Source organism: Podarcis cretensis (genome assembly GCF_951804945.1).
Source record: "Podarcis cretensis genome assembly, chromosome: 18".
In the NCBI taxonomy this organism is placed as follows: Eukaryota; Metazoa; Chordata; class Lepidosauria; order Squamata; family Lacertidae; genus Podarcis; species Podarcis cretensis.
This window is the reverse complement of record NC_137188.1, coordinates 10,206,654-10,228,063: the sequence shown is the minus strand read 5'-3', so window position 1 is coordinate 10,228,063 and position 21,410 is coordinate 10,206,654. Positions and strand designations below refer to the sequence as shown.

At 48.9% G+C, this 21,410-nt stretch overlaps 2 protein-coding genes across 2 annotated transcripts in view; one reads left to right on the top strand and one right to left on the bottom strand.

The window, feature by feature from the left end:
- HCN2 (hyperpolarization activated cyclic nucleotide gated potassium and sodium channel 2) overlaps positions 1-14,208 on the top strand; it is a 55,037-nt gene extending 40,829 nt beyond the window's left edge. The window contains exons 5-8 of the mRNA XM_079960525.1: positions 5,720-5,866; positions 7,427-7,667; positions 9,156-9,320; positions 10,873-14,208. Of these exons, the coding sequence (XP_079816651.1) occupies positions 5,720-5,866; positions 7,427-7,667; positions 9,156-9,320; positions 10,873-11,873 (1,554 nt within the window). The 3' untranslated portion in view covers positions 11,874-14,208. The remainder of the gene's footprint in view (positions 1-5,719; positions 5,867-7,426; positions 7,668-9,155; positions 9,321-10,872) is intronic.
- MADCAM1 (mucosal vascular addressin cell adhesion molecule 1) overlaps positions 1-21,410 on the bottom strand; it is a 179,274-nt gene that overhangs the window by 43,740 nt on the left and 114,124 nt on the right. The window lies entirely within an intron of this gene.

The window sequence follows — 21,410 nt, the reverse complement described above, 5'->3', positions numbered from 1 at the left end:
CCAATACTTTGAATTGTGCTCGGAAATGTACTGGGAGCCAATGTAGGTCTTTTAAGACCGGTGTTATGTGGTCTCGGCGGCCGCTCACAGTCCCCAGTCTGCCTGCCGCATTCTGGATTAGTTGTAGTTTCCGAATCACCTTCAAAGGTAGCCCCACGTAGAGCGCATTGCAGTAGTCCAAGCGGGAGATAACCAGAGCATGCACCACTCTGGCCAGACAGTCTGCAGGCAGGTAGGGTCTCATCCTGCGTACCAGATGGAGCTGATAAACAGCTGCCCTAGACACAGATTTGACCTGTGCCTCCATGGACAGCTGCGAGTCCAAAATGACTCCCAGGCTGCGCACCTGGTCTTTCAGGGGCACAGTTACCCCATTCAGGACCAGGGAGTCCTCCACATCTGTCTGCCCCCTGTTCCCCAAGAACAGTACTTCTGTCTTGTCAGGATTCAACCTCAATCTGTTAGCCGCCATCCCTCCTCCAACCGCCTCCAGGCACTCACACAGGACCTTCACCTCCTTCACTGGTTCTGATTTGAAAGAGAGGTAGAGCTGGGTATCATCCGCATACTGATGAACACCCAGCCCAAACCCCCTGATGATCTCTCCCAGCGGCTGCATATAGATGTTGAAAAGCATGGGGGAGAGGACAGAACCCTGAGGCACCCCACAAGTGAGAGCCCAGGGGTCTGAACACTCATCCCCCACCACCACTTTCTGAACACGGCCCAGGAGGAAGGAGCGGAACCACTGTAGGACAGTGCCCCCAGCTCCCAGCCCCTCAAGACGGTCCAGAAGGATGTTATGGTCGATGGTATCAAACGCCGCTGAGAGATCCAGCAGAACTAGGAAACAGCTCTCACCTTTGTCCCTAGCCCGCCGGAGATCATCAACCAGTGCGACCAAGGCAGTTTCAGTCCCATGATGAGGCCTGAATCCCGACTGGAAGGGATCCAAATGGTCCGCTTCTTCCAGGCGTGCCTGGAGTTGTTCAGAAGGCCCTTGGCGCTGGACCTCAGTGTCCAGGCAGAACGATGGAGGTGGAGACGCTCCTTCAGCGTCTTGTCCCAGCGTTTCCTTGTCCCAGAGAGAGCACGAGGGTGACAAACCTCACATGTTCCTGCTCTTTTGCATTTATTCCTACGGCGTTAGACTGCTCCTGAATGTGGAAGCTCCATCTAGCTGGGAAAAAGCAAAGCAGAAACAGAGCCCTGCGGTCATTTCCATTACAACCTCTCCTTTCTCCAACTGCCCTGAGACACAGTAGATCAGTGGCGTAGCGTGAGGGGTGCAGGGGGGCCGGCTGCACCAGGCGCAACATCTGGGGGGGGGCGCTCGCCGCCTCCAGAGTCGCCGAAGAGCCTCGGGCGCAGGCTGTAGCAGAGCCCCATGTCTCGTGGAACCGACGAGCTGTGCGCGCGTCTGGGCTGAAGGCGTCCGGCAGGCAGCGGCTCTCAGCGCTCGCCGCGGTCCCCGCGCGTCAGGGCCGCGGAGGGCGCGCCAGGCAGCCCCTCCTCACAGCCCCGCCGCTGCTGCTGCAGCTGCTGGGCCATGTTGCATTTTCCTCGCCTCTCTGCCCTCCTCCTCCTCCGGGCAAGCGGCGTCGTTTGTGCGGCAGCGCCAGCGGCAACTCGCCTCAGATCACCTGACACGGACCCGCCGCCACCGCCGTGGCTACCTTACCGTAAATACCCCAGCCCAGGCAGCAGCAAGAAGAAGCTGGCAGCGGCGGCAGGTTAGGGGTTAGGGGCGCAAATTACTTGCCTTGCCCCGGGTTAGGGGGCGCAAATTACTTGCCTTGCCCCATGTGCTGACAACCCACGCTACGCCGCTGCAGTAGATATGATTTTATTTAATCTATCGATATGTATGTCACTACATAGGGAGCAATAAGGTCTCCTATTTAATTTTTCCTTTAGAACCAAGAGTCTTTTAAGAACCAAGAGGACCTCAATCTTCTTTTCTTTTGAGCAGATTTTTTTTGTTGAGATTTTTCCATAACAACAGTAAAATTGCAGCTGTGGTGGGGAGGGAGGGAAGAAAGAAAGAAAGGAACAATAGAAATAAAGGGAAGAAAGAGAGAGAAATAGAAAAATAAATGCAGCAATAGATGAAAAAAAAAATATTTCCATCTGGTGTTTACGTGAAAGAACATAGGGTTACAGTACAGTGGTACCTCAGGTTACATATGCTTCAGGTTACAGACGCTTCAGGTTACAGACTCCGCTAACCCAGAAATAGTGCTTCAGGTTAAGAACTTTGCTTCAGGATGAGAACAGAAATCGGGCTCCGGCGGCATGGCAGCAGCAGGAGGCCCCATTAGCTAAAGTGGTGCTTCAGATTAAGAGCAGTTTCAGGTTAAGTACGGACCTCCGGAATGAATTAAGTACTTAACCTGAGGTACCACTGTATTAAAAACCTCTGACCCATGTGAACATCCGTCTTCTCTGCTTTCTGTTAAAGAATATTTATTTTCAATTGAGGAATCATTCCTTCCCTTTCCCCATGAAAATCTTTAAAGGATAGACGACAGCTCGGTTTTGGAGCTGACGGCTGGAGGCTGTTTTGACCAGCCCTCTTCCTGTCTCCTGAAGCAAAAGGCTCTTTTTTTGACAACCTCGTTGGGTCCTCAGAGGCACCCCCACCACCAAAAAACCCCCGCTTCAACTGAGCGATCTCTGGATGCGACGGCCTCGTGGGGCTGGCGATTGGCGCAAGACGCAGAAAGCAAAGAGAGTTCTCTGTCGCCAACGCCTTGGCATCCCTGCCAGGCAGATCCGTAGGGCAAATCTCACCTTCTTAGGCTTTTAGGTCAAGTGGTTTTTCAGGCCATGGTGAAGATCTCTGGCTTTCTATCTTTCACAAGAGGCGGTGGCTTATTAAGGAGGTTGCCGTCTCAAAGAAAGGACTGTTTTGCCTGTTTTCTTTCCATCTATATGGGCTTTCCTGGCGTCCAATGATGCTTTGCGGTCGACTAAATGTTCTGAAAATAGAAGGGAAGAAATGGAGGCAGTGAGAGATTTTACTTTCTTGGGCTCCATGATCACTGCAGATGGTGACAGCAGCCACGAAATTAAAAGACGCCTGCTTCTTGGGAGAAATGCAATGACAAACCTAGACAGCATCTTAAAAAGCAGAGACATCACCTTGCCAACAAAGGTCAGTATAGTAAAAGCTCTGGTTTTCCCAGTAGTGATGTATGGAAGTGAGAGCTGGACCACAAAGAAGGCTGATCGCCGAAGAATTGATGCTTTTGAATTCTGGTGCTGGAGGAGACTCTTGAGAGTCCCATGGACTGCAAGAAGATCAAACCTCTCCATTCTGAAGGAAATTAGCCCTGAGTGCTCACTGGAAGGACAGATCCTGAAGCTGAGGCTCCAAGACTTTGGCCACCTCAGGAGAAGAGAAGACTCCCTGGAAAAGACCCTGATGTTGGGGAAGATGGAGGGCACAAGGAGAAGGGGACGACGGAGGACGAGATGGTGGGACAGTGTTCTCAAGGCTACCAGCATGAGTTTGACCAAACTGCGGGAGGCAGTGGAAGGCAGGAATGCCTGGTGTGCTCTGGTCCAGGGGGTCACCAAGAGGCGGACACGGCTAAACGACTCAACAACAACAAAATGTTCTGCTCAGGGGTCCAAACGACCAAGTTTGATTCCCACCGTTTGGGACATGTTGCTTCGGGTGGTGTGTCAGCAAATGGCATTATTTATTTAATACTGGCGATTCCTCCGCAGGCGGTAAAAGCTGATTTTATGGGACTTAAGCTGAAAGTTTAATGGCCAGTCTCCCATTTCCTGAGGCAAATTTCAGGAGGAGGTGACTCGTGTTTGCAGATGGTCGGTGTTTTTTTCACCTGCGTGGTGGTTGTCCCATGTTCTAGTGGCAGGGAGTTCCCCAGGTGCTGTGGCAAGCCGCAGCAGCGGTTTTAGGCTGGAGGACTTGAGGTCCGATCACCGTTCGATAATCTCCTCTGTCACAACAGCCGAAAGGACTTTCTTTGCAACTTGGGGGGTCGGCAGAAAGGGAGTACTGTGTCCCATTCTTGTATTAGCAAAAGTCACTCTCTTGCCTTCTAGGATAGCCAGCCGGCCGCAACATGTTATTCTTCCTTTTAAACTGAGGAATCCCAAGTCATTAACTGCCAAATTAACGGAGGTGTCGAAGCCGAAGGGGCTTGACTCAGTTTTGCAGGAAGAGCGTCTCAGTTCCAGGCCTTAATACTAATACAGTGGTACCTTGGATCTCCTAATTAAATTCCAAAACCGAAGTGTTCCAAAACCAAAGCGTGCTTTCCCATAGAAAGCAATGCAAAACAGATTAATCCGTTCCAGACTTTTCAAAACAACCCCTAAAACAGCAACTGAACATGAATTTTACTATCTAACGAGACCGTTGGCCCCTAAAATGAAAGCGACAACCAATGTGCTGTACTATAAAATAAATATTGTATTTGTTACAGATAGGTAGCCGTGTTGGCCTGCCATAGTCAAAACAAAATAAAAAAATTCCTTCCAGAAGAAGTGTATCTGAAGAAGTGTGCATGCACACGAAAGCTCATACCAAGAACTAACTTAGTTGGTCTTTAAGGTGCTACTGGAAGGAATTTTTTTATTTTATTGTATTTGTATTGTAGATGATAAAAATTAAAATTAAGGAGCCTATACAACACTAAACACGGTTGCTGTATTTAGGTTTTATTTTATTTGTTTTTTATCTTATATTTTGGAAAGGTACATCCAGTTGTTGTTTTCCTTTAAATTTTTGGGGGGGCCGCCAAGAGAGTAGGGCCCTAAGCTATAGCTTGTTTAGCTTATACGTAAATCTGGCACTGGTTATTTCTCAAGAACCATGAGGACTAGAGTTTTGCTTTAGGTCCATGGTTCAGCTGCCTTCTAATGTCGTTTGGTTTAGCTTTCTCTTCTGTACTTCCCAACGTAATTAAGGGTTCAAAATGCCTCCGCGCTCACTGCAATTTCTCTCTCTTCTCCCTACAGTACAAACAAGTCTTTATGTCTTTTTTTTTTTAAAAAAAGTATTATTAATGTTGCAATACATATATGAAATCTTTACATAATGATACATATACATTATATTCGTGAATTCACACTTTCACATTTCATTATGTACCAACATTTATCCATTTCTTATTTCTTGCCCTCCACCCGTGCGTGACTTCCTTGTTATTATTTTGTAACTTTCTTACTGAGATTGTATTTTTGCATCTTAATAATTAAGCATTCAATCTTATATATCTGCTGAGCTTCACTTAAGGGACGCGGGTGGCGCTGTGGGTTAAACCACAGAGCCTAGGACTTTCTGATCAGGTCGGCGGTTCGAATCCCCGTGACGGGGTGAGCTCCTGTTGCTCGGTCCCTGCTCCTGCCAACCTAGCAGTTCGAAAGCACGTCAAAGTGCAAGTAGATAAATAGGTACCACTCTGGCGGGAAGGTAAACGGCGTTTCCGTGCGCTGCTCTGGTTCGCCAGAAGCGGCTTAGTCCTGTTGGCCACATGACCCGGAAACTGTACGCCGGCTCCCTCGGCCAATAAAGAGAGATGAGCGCCGCAACCCCAGAGTCGGTCAGGACTGGACCTAATGGTCAGGGGTCCCGTTACCTTTAGCTTAACTTAACTTTGTGAAATCAGTCCACACATATCAATAAATTAAGGGTTCAAAATGCCTTCGCTCTCACTGCAGTTTCTCTCTCTTCTCCCCGCAGTACAAACAAGTGGAACAGTACATGTCATTCCACAAGCTTCCTGCTGACTTCCGACAGAAAATCCACGATTACTACGAGCACCGCTACCAAGGCAAGATGTTCGACGAGGACAGCATCCTTGAGGAACTGAACGAGCCTCTGAGAGAGGTAAGAGTTGTCCTTAGACGCCGTGGAAAAAGAGGCAGGTTAAGAGACTTGTCCTCTGTGCAGGGCCGGATTCAGGTTTGATGCGGCCCTCAGCTCCTGAAGGTAATGGGGCCCTTTCTATGTCCCGCTGCCCTTTGTCAACAACAAATTCTCGCTGTTTTTTGTGTGTTGAATATATGCTATATGGTCATCGATGGACCTAATAGGTATCCCAAGCCGTCTGCACATCACAAAATATGTATTTCATCTTAGTAATTGGTGAGCTGAAATACAATTAAGAAGAAGTATATTAACAGTGAAATGCAATTAAGAAGAACTATAGTGAAATAATTACTAAGCTCTAACTTAAAATGACAGGGACGCAGGTGGCGCTGTGGGTTAAAGCCTCAGCGCCTAGGACTTGCCGATTGAAAGGTCGGCGGTTCGAATCCCTGCGGCGGGGTGCGCTCCCGCTGCTCGGTCCCAGCGCCTGCCAACCTAGCAGTTCGAAAGCACCTCCGGGTGCAAGTAGATAAATAGGGACCGCTTACCAGCGGGAAGGTAAACGGCGTTTCCTTGTGCGGCTCTGGCTCGCCAGAGCAGCGATGTCACACTGGCCACGTGACCCGGAAGTGTCTCTGGACAGCGCTGGCCCCTGGCCTCTTAAGTGAGATGGGCGCACCACCCCAGAGTCTGTCAAGACTGGCCCGTACGGGCAGGGGTACCTTTACCTTTAACTTAAAATGATTTTTTTTAATAATGCAAACACATTGACATTTGGTGATAAGAAAAGTTCCTTTAGAAACACAGTTGACAAAGACTCATAATCTAGTCTCTAGAAACTTGCTATAACATGAAGTAATAGTAGGTGTAACTACTCATAATTATAAATAGCAGAATGTAGGCACCCTATAAAAATGGACGCAGGTGGCGCTGTGGGTTAAACCACAGAGCCTAGGACTTGCCGATCAGAAGGTTGGCGGTTTGAATCCCCACGACAGGGTGAGCTCCCGTTGCTCGGTCCCTGCTCCTGCCAACCTAGCTACCGTTCCGGTGAGAAGGTAAACGGCGTTTCCGTGCGCTGCTCTGGTTCACCGGAAGCAGCTTAGTCAAGCTGTGCGCCGGCTCCCTCGGCCAGTAAAGCGAGATGAGCACCGCAACCCCAGAGTCGGCCACAACTGGACCTAATGGTCAGGGGTCCCTTTACCATTACCTTTACTAATAATTATAAATAGCAGAATGTAGGCACCCTATATATAGAAAGGAGCAAACCAGGGATATTTGAGGGAGCAGGCTTACATTACTTACATCACAGGAGCCAACACAACACAAAACACTGTTGCTTTATGTAGGTTTTATTTTATTCATTTTTTTATCTTATATTTTGGAAATGTACATCCAGTTTTAGCAGAATGTAGGCACTCTATAAAAAGGGAAGCGGGTGGCACTGTGGGTTAAACCACAGAGCATAGGACTTGCTGAACAGAAGGTCGGTGGTTTGAATCCCCACGACGGGGTGAGCTCCCGTTGCTCGGTCCCTGCTCACCTCTCACCTGTTCCTTCTGCTGCCCTTCTCTCCAGGAGATTGTCAACTTCAACTGCCGCAAGTTGGTGGCCTCCATGCCTCTCTTCGCCAACGCTGACCCCAACTTCGTCACCGCCATGTTGACGAAGCTCAAGTTTGAGGTCTTCCAGCCGGGCGACTACATCATCCGGGAGGGCACAATTGGCAAGAAGATGTATTTCATCCAGCACGGCGTGGTCAGTGTCCTCACCAAGGGCAACAAAGAGATGAAGCTCTCAGATGGCTCCTATTTCGGAGGTGAGGCTCTGATGAAGGATCCCACAGCTACTGTATTTTTCGCTCTGTAAGACGCACCAGACCACAAGACGCACCTAGTTTTTGGAGGAGGAAAACAAGAAAAAAGATATTCTGAATCTCAGAAGTCAGAACAGCAAGAGGGATCGCTGCGCAGTGAAAGCAGCAATCCCTCTTGCTGTTCTGGCTTCTGGGATAGCTGCGCAGCCTGCATTCACTCCATAAGACGCACACACATTTCCCCTTACTTTTTAGGAGGGAAAAAATGAGTCTTATAGAGCAAAAAATATGGTAATTCTCCCCTGGTCTCTTCGCTGGCCCAAACAGGACTAATTTAGCCAGCTAGCCCTGGCGATCATCTAATGTTTACTGGATGGATTTCCCCCCTAAATTGATTTTTAATTCTGAATTTATTCGAAATTTATTTTTCGAAATAGGACTAATTTAGCCAGCTAGCCCTGGTGATCATCTAATGTTTATTGGATGGATTTCCCCCCTAAATTGATTTTTAAATCTGAATTTATTCAAAATTTATTTTTTGAAATTTATTCAAATTTATTTTTAATTCTGAATTTTTAATTCTGAATTTATTTTATACTGTATTTTATGCTGGTTTTTTTTGTTGCATCAATTAAGTGTTTTAAATTTGTTGTTAGCTGCCCTTAGCCCAGGAAGGGCAGGGTATAAAGAAAAATTTATTATTATTATTATTATTTATTACCTTCCAGGCAGGGTAGATAAAAATCAATGATTTTTTTTAAATTAAAAAATGGATCAAAAAATGTTAACCGTTTCCTCCTGCATCCTTTATAATAATCCAAATCCATTGTATCCAAAATTCACCATTACACTACGAGCGTCGTTCCACCGCTACTAGTGATTCTAACTGCTTACGATGGTTTTTAAGATGAATTATAAATTCCCCACATTTAATAATAATAATAATAGAATGTGGAAAACTTATAATTCATCTTTAAAATATTATTATTATATGTAATATAAATCTTCTGCCCTTTTACTAAAGATATAAATCTTTCCCCCTTTTATTAAAATATTATTATTAGTAGTAGTAGTAGTAGTATTACTTATACCCCACCCATCTGACTGGGCCTCCCCAGCCACTCTGGGCGACTCGCCTTTGCTCAGCGCTTCCCAGCGGAGAGGTGACGGTGGTTTTCCTTGCTGCATCCCCTTTGCCGGGTTGCTGCGCTGTGGGAACCACCGCTTGAGGCTTCGCTTGGCTGCTGGCTGGGCTTTCTGCCTTTGGCTCGGAGGGGCTCAGAAGTCGAACATACCTGCGCTTTGAACACCCCTTATTTTGGCTGCTGATCCCTTATTTTCGAGGCTGCTGGTCCCTTATTTTCAAATCTGTAAGTTGACAGCTATGTACGGTGTGGTCGGGTTTTATTCACTTGGCGGGGGTTGCGACCGAAATCCGTGTTGCCTGTGTGCTGGGAAAAAAAAAAACTTATTTCCTATCTTTCATTGCAGAAATCTGCTTGCTGACCAGAGGCCGGCGTACAGCCAGCGTCCGAGCAGACACGTACTGCCGCCTCTACTCCCTCTCGGTGGACAACTTCAACGAAGTCTTGGAGGAATATCCCATGATGAGACGAGCTTTCGAAACAGTCGCCATCGACCGCCTAGACCGCATAGGTATTTTGTGGGGTCCCCCACCCCCTGGGGGAAATTCTGCCCCATTCCTCGACTTCAGAAGGGGTAGAAGAGCTTTGGCAGACTACTAATAATTATAAATAGCAGAATGTAGGCACCCTGTATATAGAAAGGAGCAAACTGGTGATATTTTAGGGAGCAGGCGGGGCCCATGACTTACATCCTAGGAGCCTACACAACCATAGCTGTTCACTTTTCCCTTTTCTTGCGAGGAATCCTATTCGGAATAAGGGAATTTCCCTTTAAAAAAAGGAAAACGTTGAACAGCTATGTACACAACACAAAACACTGTTGCTGGATGTAGGTTCTATTTTATTTCTTTTTTATCTTATATTTTGGAAATGTACATCCAGAGGTTTTTTCCAAAGGGGCCGCTCTATTCTAGCATCCTGACCTTGATCAGAATCAAAATTATACAGGAATCTTTCGCCCAACCTGGGGCTCGAACCCATAACCCTGAGATTAAGAGTCGTGCTCGGCCGACTGAGCTCTCCCAGCTTCACAGAGACTGAGCTGAGGGAATATCGGAAGAGCCTTGGTAAATCAGGCCAGTGGCTGGACACCCTTGTCCGGCAGCCTGACCAACCAGATCAGGGAAAGTCTCCACGGAATTCGAACACAAGACTCTCCCCGCTTGCGGTTTCCGGCAGTACCACTTTCAGCGCCACTGAGAGTGATGATGATGATCTTCATCTTCTTTGGCAATCACTGGTAGCCAAGTTTGTCTTCCACAAACACAGTTTTAACAGTGAGTTCATAAATGACTGTGGAGGCCAATTCTGGATCCCCACGTCCTTCCACAGTGGGGACCTAGGTTTCCAGGCGGGAGTTGATCCCGGTGAGGGTTTGCCAAGCGTGCCTTCCTCTTAGCACGTTTCTCCCTTGTGTCCTGAGTTCGAGTGTCTTCAAAGCCCATGACACCTTTGGGAAAGGCTGTTCTCCAACTGGAGAGCTCGCAGGCCAGTGTTTCCCCGTTGTCGGTTTTCATACTACATTTTTTAATATTTGCCTTGAAAGAGTCTTTGAACCTCTTTTGTTGACCACCAGCATTACGCTTTCCATTCTTAAGTAAGGAATAGAGTAGTTTCTTTGGAAGACGATCATCAGGCATCTGAACGACATAAGGTGACGGGACCCCCGACCATTAGGTCCAGTCATGGCCGACTCTGGGGTTGCGGCGCTCATCTCGCTTTCTTGGCCAAGGGAGCTGGCGTTCAGCTTCCGGGTCATGTGGCCAGCAGGACTAAGCCGCTTCTGGCGAACCAGAGCAGCGCACGGAAACACCGTTTACCTTCCCGCTGGAGCGGTACCTATTTATCTACTTGCACTTTGACGTGCTTTCGAACTGCTAGGTTGGCAGGAGCTGGGACCGAGCAACGGGAGCTCACCCCGTCGCGGGGATTCAAACTGCCGACCTTCTGATTGGCAAGTCCTAGGCTCTGTGGTTTACCCCACAGCACCACCCGCGTCCCTATTATCATGAGTGTGATGCTACAATGTTGATCCTCTCTCTTTTTTCCCCTCTCCCTGCCAGGCAAGAAGAACTCCATCCTGCTGCACAAAGTCCAGCACGACCTCAACTCGGGTGTCTTCAACAACCAGGAGAACGAGATCATACAGGAGATCGTCCGCTACGACCGCGAGATGGTTCAACAGGCAGAACTCCATCATCACGCGGCCATGTTTGCCCCAGCGCCTCAGCCCCAGGTGACATCGGCCATCGCCACGCTCCAGCAGGCCGTGGCCATGAGTTTCTGTCCGCAGATGGCCAGCCCGTTGGTGGGGCCCCTGGGACTGGGCTCCCCGCGCATGGTGCGCCGCCTGCAGTACCAAGGCCCCGTCCCGGGTCCCTTCGCCATCTCGCCGGCGCTGCTGCAACAACACCAGCAGCTCAACCTGCAACAACAACAGCAGCAGCAACAGCAGCAACAACAACAACATGGCGCACCGCAGCCGCAGCCGCCGCAGCGCCCGCCGCCACAGCAGCCTCCCGCCCCTTTCTCCGCTGTGGCGCCCAGGCCGCCCGTCCAAAGCCCCCTGGCCAGCCGGACGTTCCCCTACGGCGGCGCCAAAGGCCAATCGGGCTCCCAGCTCTCGCTGACTCAGCAGAAGGCGCCCGGCTCGCCACAGCGGCTAGCGGCGCACAAAAGCACGCAGGCGCTCCCCACCAGCAGCCTAAGCCAGGAGACGCGCCCGCTGTCTGCCTCGCAGCCGTCGCTGCCGCACGGCGTCTCTCAGACCATGGGCCAAAGCCCGCCGCCGTCCGCCGGCGAGTCCTCTTCCTCCATCGCCGCCACGGCGGGGCAAGGCCAAGGGGCGTCCCCGGCCTCCTCTTCCCCCTCGCCCGCCCCCTCCGCCCAGAGCCCCGGAGGTACGCCCCGGGGGGCTGCGCCTCCGGCCCGTGGGGGTTTGCCCCACCCGGTGCCCGTGGGGTCGCCTACGCCACCGCCGGACTCGGGCGCCGCCCGCAAGGACTCTGCCCTTAGCACGCCCGACACGGACCCAGCAAAACCCAGGTTTCCGTCCAACTTGTGACCTTTGACCCGAGCAGCCGGCGGCACCGTGGCGGCCGCGGGGTGAGGGCGGCACCCCCAACCTGGCTGGCGGCAGGGTGGCACTGCAATGCCCATCGCGGCAGCGCCTTTTCTCTCTTGCGGACCGATCCGTTTGCTGCACAAAACTGGTGGCAAGGGGAAAGGGGGGCAGGCCAGATCTTTGCGGGGATGGGGGGGCGGGGGTCGTGCCCCTGTGCCCGCCGCAACGCTTGGTGCCCGCCGGGCAGCTTACGAAGCCTGCTTGCGGGGAAAGCGGGGCAGGAACCCCCATGGCTCGTACAGAAGTTGGGGAAAGTTTAGGGGGGAGCCTTGTTCCTCTCCCTGGAAAAGGGGGTGTTGGTATTTGAGTGTGTGTTGAGAGAGAGAGATTAAGAGAGCCAGCTGCCCCCCCCTCCACCGTCACCCGTCGCTCCTGACCAAAGTTTGGCTCCCGGTGACCCCATCTCCTCTCCATCCCACCTCGCCCTGCTGTGACTGCACCACCGAAAGCCATATTCTAGACTTACCGCGCAACTTTAACCCAATATGTGTAAGATATATACATGCATAAATACATATATATCTCCAACAGTTAATATCAATTATAGATATCTATACGGTAAAAGACCACATGCGCAGAGCCTTATGCAACCGCTCCACGGAGAACCCCAGAAGGAAAGGGATTGGGGGGGGCAGTTAGGAAAAAGTGGTGTTGTTGGAGAGAGGGTATTTGCAGCGGCGGCGGCCCCACACTTTGCCAGCAGTCGAACCCTCCGCCTCCTGTGAAAACCTGGTTTTCCTGTCTTTGCATGCCTGCTAAAAGGCTTTGTATTTTTGCGGGGGGGGACGGGACGTATTAAATACCGGGTGTGACATTTGGGGAAATGGGTTCTCTGGAAGTCCCCAATCCGTGGAGAAGGATTTGCGTGTTTTTGCCTGTCTGCTATTCTGCCCCCCACCCAAACTTTCTGCTCTAGTGCCTTCTGTTGCAAGCCTGTCGTTAGCAGCTTACGGAACTCACTGCCACAAGGTTTCGGGCAAATTCAGGGAGGGCAGTTCTAGCGACAACCTTCCCCCCCCGTTTGTTTCCTCGCGTGTGCGTTGGCGGGATGTGCGGGTTTCGTGGCCCTTTGGAGCGTCGCAAAAAAATTCATCGCTGAAGGCGGTATATCACTGGCTGCTTCCTACTGGTGTTGGGAGTCGGGATACTGGTCTTGATGGTCTGGTGATCTGTTCCAGCTGGGCTAATTTAGCTTCTTAGCGTTCCTTCCATGTGGCTTATTTTACTTTGCTTTCTTAACTGCAAAAGTTAAAACAGAGCGTCCACATTCAGAGCAGTCTACCTGACGGTGGTGATCAGTGGAAACGCAATTGCATGGGGTGTTTGTGTGTGGAGGGGGGGGTTTGGTGGCCCTCTGTGGGTGCCCCCTCAGGGACACCCAATTCCTGTCACCCCCCCAAACAGCCAGCGTAACCAATGGTTTAAAACAAATGCGTTTCACAGAACATATACAGTGGTACTTTGGTTCTCAAACTTAATCCGTTCCGGAGGTCCGTTCCAAAACCAAAGCATTCCAAAACCAAGGCTCATTTTCCCATAGAAAGCAATGCGAAGCGGATTGATCCGTTCCAGACTTTTAAAAACAACCCCTAGAACGGCAATGTAACATGGATTTTACTATCGAATGAGACATGGATCCATATAACAAAAGCAATAAGCAATGTACTGCTGTCACACAATCAATTAATCAGTAGCTGAACTGGGTTCCACACAGTCACAAAAAAAGAGCCGCAAAAACAGAAATCCAAAATAAATAGCAAAAACAAACAGACCTCAGTGTAACACTCAAATCGGAAGCGTAACACTCAAAACGGAGCACGTTCGGCTTCCGGAAAAAGTTTGCAAACTGGAACACTTCCTTCCGGGTTTGCAGTGTTTGGGTTCCAAGTGGTTTGAGTACCAAGGCGTTTGAGAACCAAGGGACCGCTGTACACCTTTAGGTGCCAGGCGAAAACGTTCCTCTTCAACCGGGCCTTGGGGTAATTGACGCCCTATGCCCTTTAAAATCTGTTGTGGAAGAAAGGATTATTGCTTTCCTTCTTGCTGCTTTTTGTCCTCTATTTTGCATTTTTCATATTGCAATTTTACATTGTCAACTGCCTTGAGAGCTATGGCTATCGGGCAGTATGCAAATTTTAATAATAATAATAATAATAATAATAATAATAATGGTCACTATCAGTCTCCTCCAAGATACCGCATTGTACCAAATATTTGTCCTCCTTGGAGCATTGAAATAAATGCGACTCGCAATCCCATTCATCTCTTTTATATATATTTATTAGTTTTTTAACATATCATTTCCAATAGTCATTCAACATAGGTCACACCTTATACAGTTTTTCTGGACATCCATCTCACTTAATTTACATTTCTTAATTTCACTATTGCTTTTCATTATCTATTGACTCTCTCATCATAGCCTCCCTTACAATATTTCATATATTCCTCCTTGCAAAACTTCTTGTGGTCCTGCTAGCGTAATCTGTTAATTATGGCTGCTTTTCAAATAGTTTGCATGTTTATTCCAGTCTTCTGAGAATCTCTGGTCCCTTTATCTCAATGGGTCTCCTCTGAGTAGGACTTCATTGAAGGTAGCCCATCTATATCTTTTAAAAACCGGGCTTCTTTCTATAATCAGAAGGCATGGCAGGGTTAGAAAATCTGCCAATACAGTAGTGCCCCGCAAGACGAACGCCTCGCAAGACGGAAAACCCGCTAGACGAAAGGGTTTTCCGTTTTGGAGGCGCTTCGCAAAACGAATTTCCCTATGGGCTTGCTTCGCAAGACAAAATGTCTTGCGAGTTCCTGCGGGTTTTTTCCCCTTCCCCCCCTTTTCCTAAGCCCTAAGCCGCTTATCAACTGATCCGCTAAAAGCCGCTAAACCGCTAATAGCGCTAATCTGTCAATGGGCTTGCTTCGCAAGATGAAAAAACCGCTATACGAAGAGCCTCACGGAACGGATTAATTTCGTCTTGCGAGGCACCACTGCATACTGTATTTTTCGCTGTATAAGACGCCCCAGACCACAAGACGCACCTAGTTTTTGGAGCAGGAAAACAAGAAAAAAAATATTCTGAATCTCAGAAGCCAGAACAGCAAGAGGGATCGCTGCGCAGTGAAAGCAGCAATCCCTCTTGCTGTTCTGGCTTCTGGGATAGCTGCGCAGCCTGCATTCGCTCCATAAGACGCACACACATTTCCCCTTACTTTTTAGGAGGGGAAAAGTGAGTTTTATAGAGCAAAAAATACGGTATTCAGGGCCTCCTTGGCTGCTGGTGACTGGCTGCTCTGTGGGTGGAGAAATGAATTCTCCAGCAGAAATGAGTAGTCATCTTCAAGAGAGCGATGCTTGGAGTCTCCATTCCCACCCCCACAATGTTCCTCTTTTTTTAAAAAAAGCAAAAATCAAGCTGTAAAGTATTTTCCTTCCTTTCTCCGAATGCAATATGGTCCTTTGAAATGCACCCACGAGCATCTGTGCTTCCTCCTTTAAAAAATGGCAATAAATCTATCGAGCAAAACGGGCCACAGATGGAAAGAAGAAAATCCCTGGGAGGGACCGGTAGGGAAACGGCTGTGTTTCACTCCCTGGGAATCTCTTCGGCAGACTTCCGGGGGATGTTTCCAGTCCTTGTTCTACATAGATGGAGAACAAGAGGATTTGTGCAAAGATTTGCTGATCAGAAGGTCGGCGGTTCGAATCCCCTAAATGATGGGGTGAGCTCCCGTTGCTCGGTCCCTGCTCCTGCCCACCTAGCAGTTCGAAAGCACGTCAAAGTGCAAGTAGATAAATAGGTACCGCTCCGGCGGGAAGATAAACGGCGTTTCCGTGCGCTGCTCTGGTTCACCAGTCCTGCTGGCCACAGGACCCGGAAGCTGTACACCGGCTCCCTCGGACAATAAAGCGAGATGAGCGCTGCAACCCCAGAGTCTCTGCGACTGGACCTAATGGTCAGGGGTCCCTTTACCTTTACCTTAATGGCTGGCAGTCCCTGCCCAGCATCTCTGGATCAGGGGCTGTTGAGCAGTAATAATAATATTAATAATAATTTATTGTTTACACCCCGCCCATCTGGCTGGGTTTCCCAAGCCACTCTGGGCAGCTCCCAACAGAATATTAAAAACACGATAAAACAGCAAACATTGAAAACTTCCCTAAACAGGGCTGCCTTCAGATGTCTTCTAAAAGTTAGAGAGTTGTTTATTTCCTCGACATCTGGTGGAAGGGCACCACCACCAAGAAGACCCTCTGCCTGGTTCCCTGCAACCTCACTTCTCGCAGGGAGGGAACCGCCAGAAGGCCTTCAGAGCTGGACCTCAGTGTCCAGGCTGAACGATGGGGGTGGAGACGCTCCTTCAGGGATACTGGGCTGTTTAGGGATTTTAAGGTCAGCACCAACACTTTGAATTGTGCTCGGAAACATACTGGGAGCCAATGTAGGTCTTTCAGGACCGGTGTTATGTGGTCTCGGCGGCCACTCCCAGTCCCCAGTCTAGCTGCCGCATTTTGGATTAGTTGTAATATAATAATAATAATTGATTATTAGTACTCCGCCCATCTGGCTGGGTTTCCCCAGCCACTCTGGGTGGCTTCCAACAAAGATTAAAAATACATTAAAATGTCACACATTAAAAGCCTTAAGGTGTTTTCTAAAAGTCGGATAGTTGTTTATTTCCTTGACATCTGATGGGAGGGTGTTTCACAGGGCGGGCGCCACCACCGAGAAGGCCCTCTGCCTGGTTCCCTGTAACCTCGCTTCTCGCAGGGAGGGAACCGCCAGAAGGCCCTCGGAGCTGGACCTCAGTGTCCGGGCAGAACGATGGGGGTGGAGACGCTCCTTCAAATATACTGGGCCATTTAGGGCTTTCAAGGTCAGCACCAACACTTTGAATTGTGCTCGGAAACATCCTGGGAGCCAATGTAGGTCTTTCAGATGGCCGATGTCTGGATGATTGGCAGCAGACTGGCAAGGGTTTTTGCTGAGTGCCAATTTGCTTTATGGTTCCCCTTCCAACATTAAAAATAAAAATAACATCAGCACCCTTCGTCAGTAGTAACTTTGCACTTTTAAAGGGGTTCCTGCCCCCTGTTTACTATAATAGACTGCTTGCTATTAAACAGAAAGGAAAGGGTTTACAATTTAAAAAATCTCAAAACTCTGAAACATCTGTTAAAACAAGATTGACCCAAAGAATCATGGGAACTGTAGTCTTTTCTATGGGAGCTGAAAGCCTGGTTTAGAGACTCCTATATTCGTCTCGCAGAGCTACAATTCACTGAATTCCCTGGGAAGAGAAATTTATGGTGAAACCTCTCTATAGATTGCAGCTCTATGAAGGGAATAATGGATAGCCTAAGAACTCTCAGCATCCTTAAGAAACTACAGCTCCCAGAATCCTTTGGGGGGGAAGCCATGGCAGTTTTAAAGCGGTGTGATACTGCTTTAAAATGTGCATTGCAGACAGGTGTGCCCAAATTACAAGGAAGCTGGTGAAGAAGGCTGATGGAATCTGTTGCTCTTGAAATGTTGAGACTCCAGCAAGTGAAAACGCTACCTGGATTAAGGTAAATTCAGCAGTATAACACACAATAGAGAGATATAATTGGGTGGAGAGGGGAAACTAAAATTCAATGATTTTTGTTTGTTTGTTTTGTTCTTAGAACATGCAGAAATTATGGGGAAATTTAAAGAACGGTGGAAGGGCAAGGAGGGAAGTCAATGAATGTGCGACTGCAACGGTGGATATTTAATGATGGAAATGTCAATTTGAATTTTTAAAATCAAAATCAGTTTTATATGAACAATGGTCAGGGATGGAGGGAGTCCAGCAGCAGGCTGATTTTATATATATATATATATATATATATATATATATATATATATCACCTGGAGGAATTTTACAGCATTGCTCTTGTAGCTCTTGCTACAAGAAGCAGCAGTTCTGCCCTGCTCCTTAATAATATTGGCCTCTGCACCTGTAGCCTCTTAAATTCAGGATTTCCACCTGGGTGCTCTGCTGGGGAAGGAACAGGTCAGTGAGAAGTTTTTTTTGCAATTAAATCTTAATAGTTCCTTTGCCAGCTTTGTGAAACGGGTTACGGTTTAAAGGCTGGCTTTTTAAACTGTTTTAATGCCGACAAATGAAACCAGCCAGCCCTTTTTCGAGAGACAAGGGACTCATGAGTAGCCCCATTGCAACCGGCGGGTTGCATTGCGGCTGAATTGTAACGGAAGCAATGCATTAGTTGTGTGTGCGTGTGCCTTTGTTTCAATGGATCTTCTTGTGAGTAAGGCTAATGCAGCTCAGTGAGTAGGGTTAAGCTGGATACGAGATCCCGATTTGTGGAAGGCTCAGTCAATAATACAATCCTTGATGGGTTTTTTTGGTAACGTGCAATTTATGGAGCTGTGAAACACATTTTTATTCTCCCCACCCCACCCCCGGATTTTGATAGAAATTTGATTTATTCTTGTTGGGATTTGACCCTCCCCCTCCAATTGCTTTGTTTTCATTACATCAGGGCCAGATTAAGGTTTGATGCGGCCCTCAGCTACTGAAGGTAATGGGGCCCTTTATATGTCCAGTTGTCCTTTGTCAACAACAATTTGCTGCTGTTTTTTGTGTTGAATATATGCTATATGGCGATTTATGGACCTCATAGGTATCTCAAGCCATTTGCACATGTGGCCATGCAACCAGTCCATGCAGAATGTAGGCACCCTATAAATAAAGATAAAGGGACCCCTGCCCGTACGGGCCAGCCGTGTCCGACTCTGGGGTTGCGCGCCCATCTCGCTTAAGAGGCCGGGGGCCAGCGCTGTCCGAAGACACTTCCGGGTCACGTGGCCAGCGTGACGAAGCTGCTCTGGTGAGCCTGCACCAGCGCAGCACATGGAAACACCGTTTACCTTCCTGCTAGTAAGCGGTCCCTATTTATCTACTTGCACCCGAGGGTGCTTTTGAACTGCTAGGTTGGCAGGCGCTGGGACCGAGCATGGGGATTCAAATCGCTGACCTTCCAGTCGGCAAACTCTAGGCTCTGTGGTTTAGACCACAGCGCCACCCGCATCCCTATGCAGAATGTAGGCACCCTATATATAGAAAATATATGGACCCTATATATAGAAAGGAGCAAATCAAGGATATTTTAGGGAGCAGGTGGGGCAGATGACTTACATCCTAGGGGCCTACACAACACAAAACACTGTTGCTGTAGGTAAAGGTAAAGGGACCCCTGACCGTTAAGTCCAGTTGCGGACAACTCTGGGGTTGCGGCGCTCATTTCACTTTACTGGCCGAGGGAGCTTCCAGGTCATGTGGCCAGAAGGACTAAGCTGCTTCTGGCGAATCAGAACAGCGCACGGAAATGCCGTTTACCTTCCCGCTGGAGAGGTGCCTATTTATCTACTTGCGCTTTGACGTGCTTTCGAACTGCTAGGTTGGCAGGAGCAGGGACCGAGCAACGGGAGCTCACCCCGCCGTGGGGATTCGAACCGCCAACCTTCCAGTCGGCAAGCTCTAGGCTCTGTGGTTTAGACCACAGCGCCACCCGCATCCCTATGCAGAATGTAGTCACCCTATATATAGAAAGGAGCAAAGCAGTGATATTTTAAGGAGCAGGCTAGCAGGCGGGGCCCATGACTTACATCCTAGGAGCCTACACAACACAAAACACTGTTGCTGGATGTAGGTTTTATTTTATTTGTTTTATATCTTATATTTTGGAAATGTACATCCTGGGGTTTTTTTTGTCCTTTAAATTTTTTGGGGGCCCCCAAGAGAGCGGGGCCCTAAGCCATAGCTTGCTTAGCTTATACAGTGGTGCCTCGCAAGACGAAATTAATCCGTTCCGCGAGTCTCTTCGTCTTGCGATTTTTTCGTCTTGCGAAGCACCCCTATTAGCGGATTAGCGCCATTAGCGGCTATTAGCGGCTTAGAAAAAGGGGGGGGGAAAGGGGGGAAAACTCGCAAGACTCGCAAGACGTTTTCGTCTTGCGAAGCAAGCCCATAGGGAAATTCGTCTTGCGAAGCGCCTCGAAAAATGGAAAACCCTTTCGTCTAGCGGGTTTTTCGTCTTGCGAGGCATTCGTCTTGCGGGGCACCACTGTACGTAAATCCTGCACCACATTACATTATAGACATTCTTATGATGTCTAGGATCGGCTTTTCGCGAAGAGTGGGCTAAACAAGAGCTCAGTCACTCAACCAACCAACCAGAGGGTTGCAAAAAGAAGCGGCGCATGCACGCGTTGGGAATTTGGGCATGAACTGAGGATTGTTTGAGCACTGCGTCAGATCTTGCATGGGGTTAGGCGGTCCAATCGCACCTTCTCCCATCCCTCCTCCTTGCCTGAAGTATGTGGGGAGGATAAGAGATCTGCAAAACAGACTCACAAGGCTGCCTGCCACCTTCCACAGCTAGCCAGGCCCTCTTCCTTACTCTCGTGTCGTAACAAGCCAGCCTCGGGTTTTGTGCCTCTCCCTCTGCCAGCCTCTTGTGTGAGGTTTTGTGTGCATGTCTGTACGTCAACCTGTCGTTTCGTCCCTTGTCTTTGGAATTGTGTGTTTGTGCGCATGTTTGAATTCCTGGTGGAGCCACAGCCGCGAGGAGGCAGCGTCGCTTAGTGCTTAGAGCAGGCATGTCCAGAGTCCGTTTCGGGGGCCTAATCCGGCCTGGCGGTTGATTTAATCCGGGGGCTCCGTGGCAGCATGTGACCTGGGGTAAAATCCTAAAATCTTCCCCCACAAAATTGTAAAAACAACAACTTCAATCCTAAAAAAAAATCAGTAACTTTGGCTGGCCCTCGCGCATGTTCACTTCATCAAGTCTGGCCCTCTGGAGAAAGTTTGGGCACCCCGGCTTAGAACATCTGCATTTCATTCAGAATGTCCCAAGTTTGATCCCCAGCTGTGCTTTTTAAACATCTGGAGGGTACTAGATTGGGGAAGTCTCGGTCCATCATCCTCATTTGACCTCCATCTAACAAGATGGCAGCTCAGCCCTACAGATTCTGGTACCCTCTGGGTTATTCTCTTCAGTCAACCTCAGTCTGGCCTGATCGTTCTGGCTCCTGAGAATTTCGCTGGGGGCTGCCGCCTCTCTCTTGAGGACTATAAACTTGATTTCAGCGAGAAACAATTCCCAGCGTCGTGAATCCTGGGTACCAGAGATTTGTGGATTTGTGGCGATAGCGTTGAGCCATCAAACATTCGTTGAGCTGCGTCCGCGATCAATTTATAATTTTGCGAGGGGGAGAGAGTATGTTTCTAGGGATGTGTGGCTTAGAAGCCTTTGTGCACAAAATTTGGAACCATTCCCTTGTGCTGCATCTACACACAGCTGTTAAAAAAACGCTCTGGGGGCGGGGGAACCCCCGTTTTAAAGCTCACAATGGGAAATTTTGTAGAATTCTGATTTCAGCTCTACAGCGCCCTCTGGCGTCGCAGTGTTATAACGCATTTATAACGTTT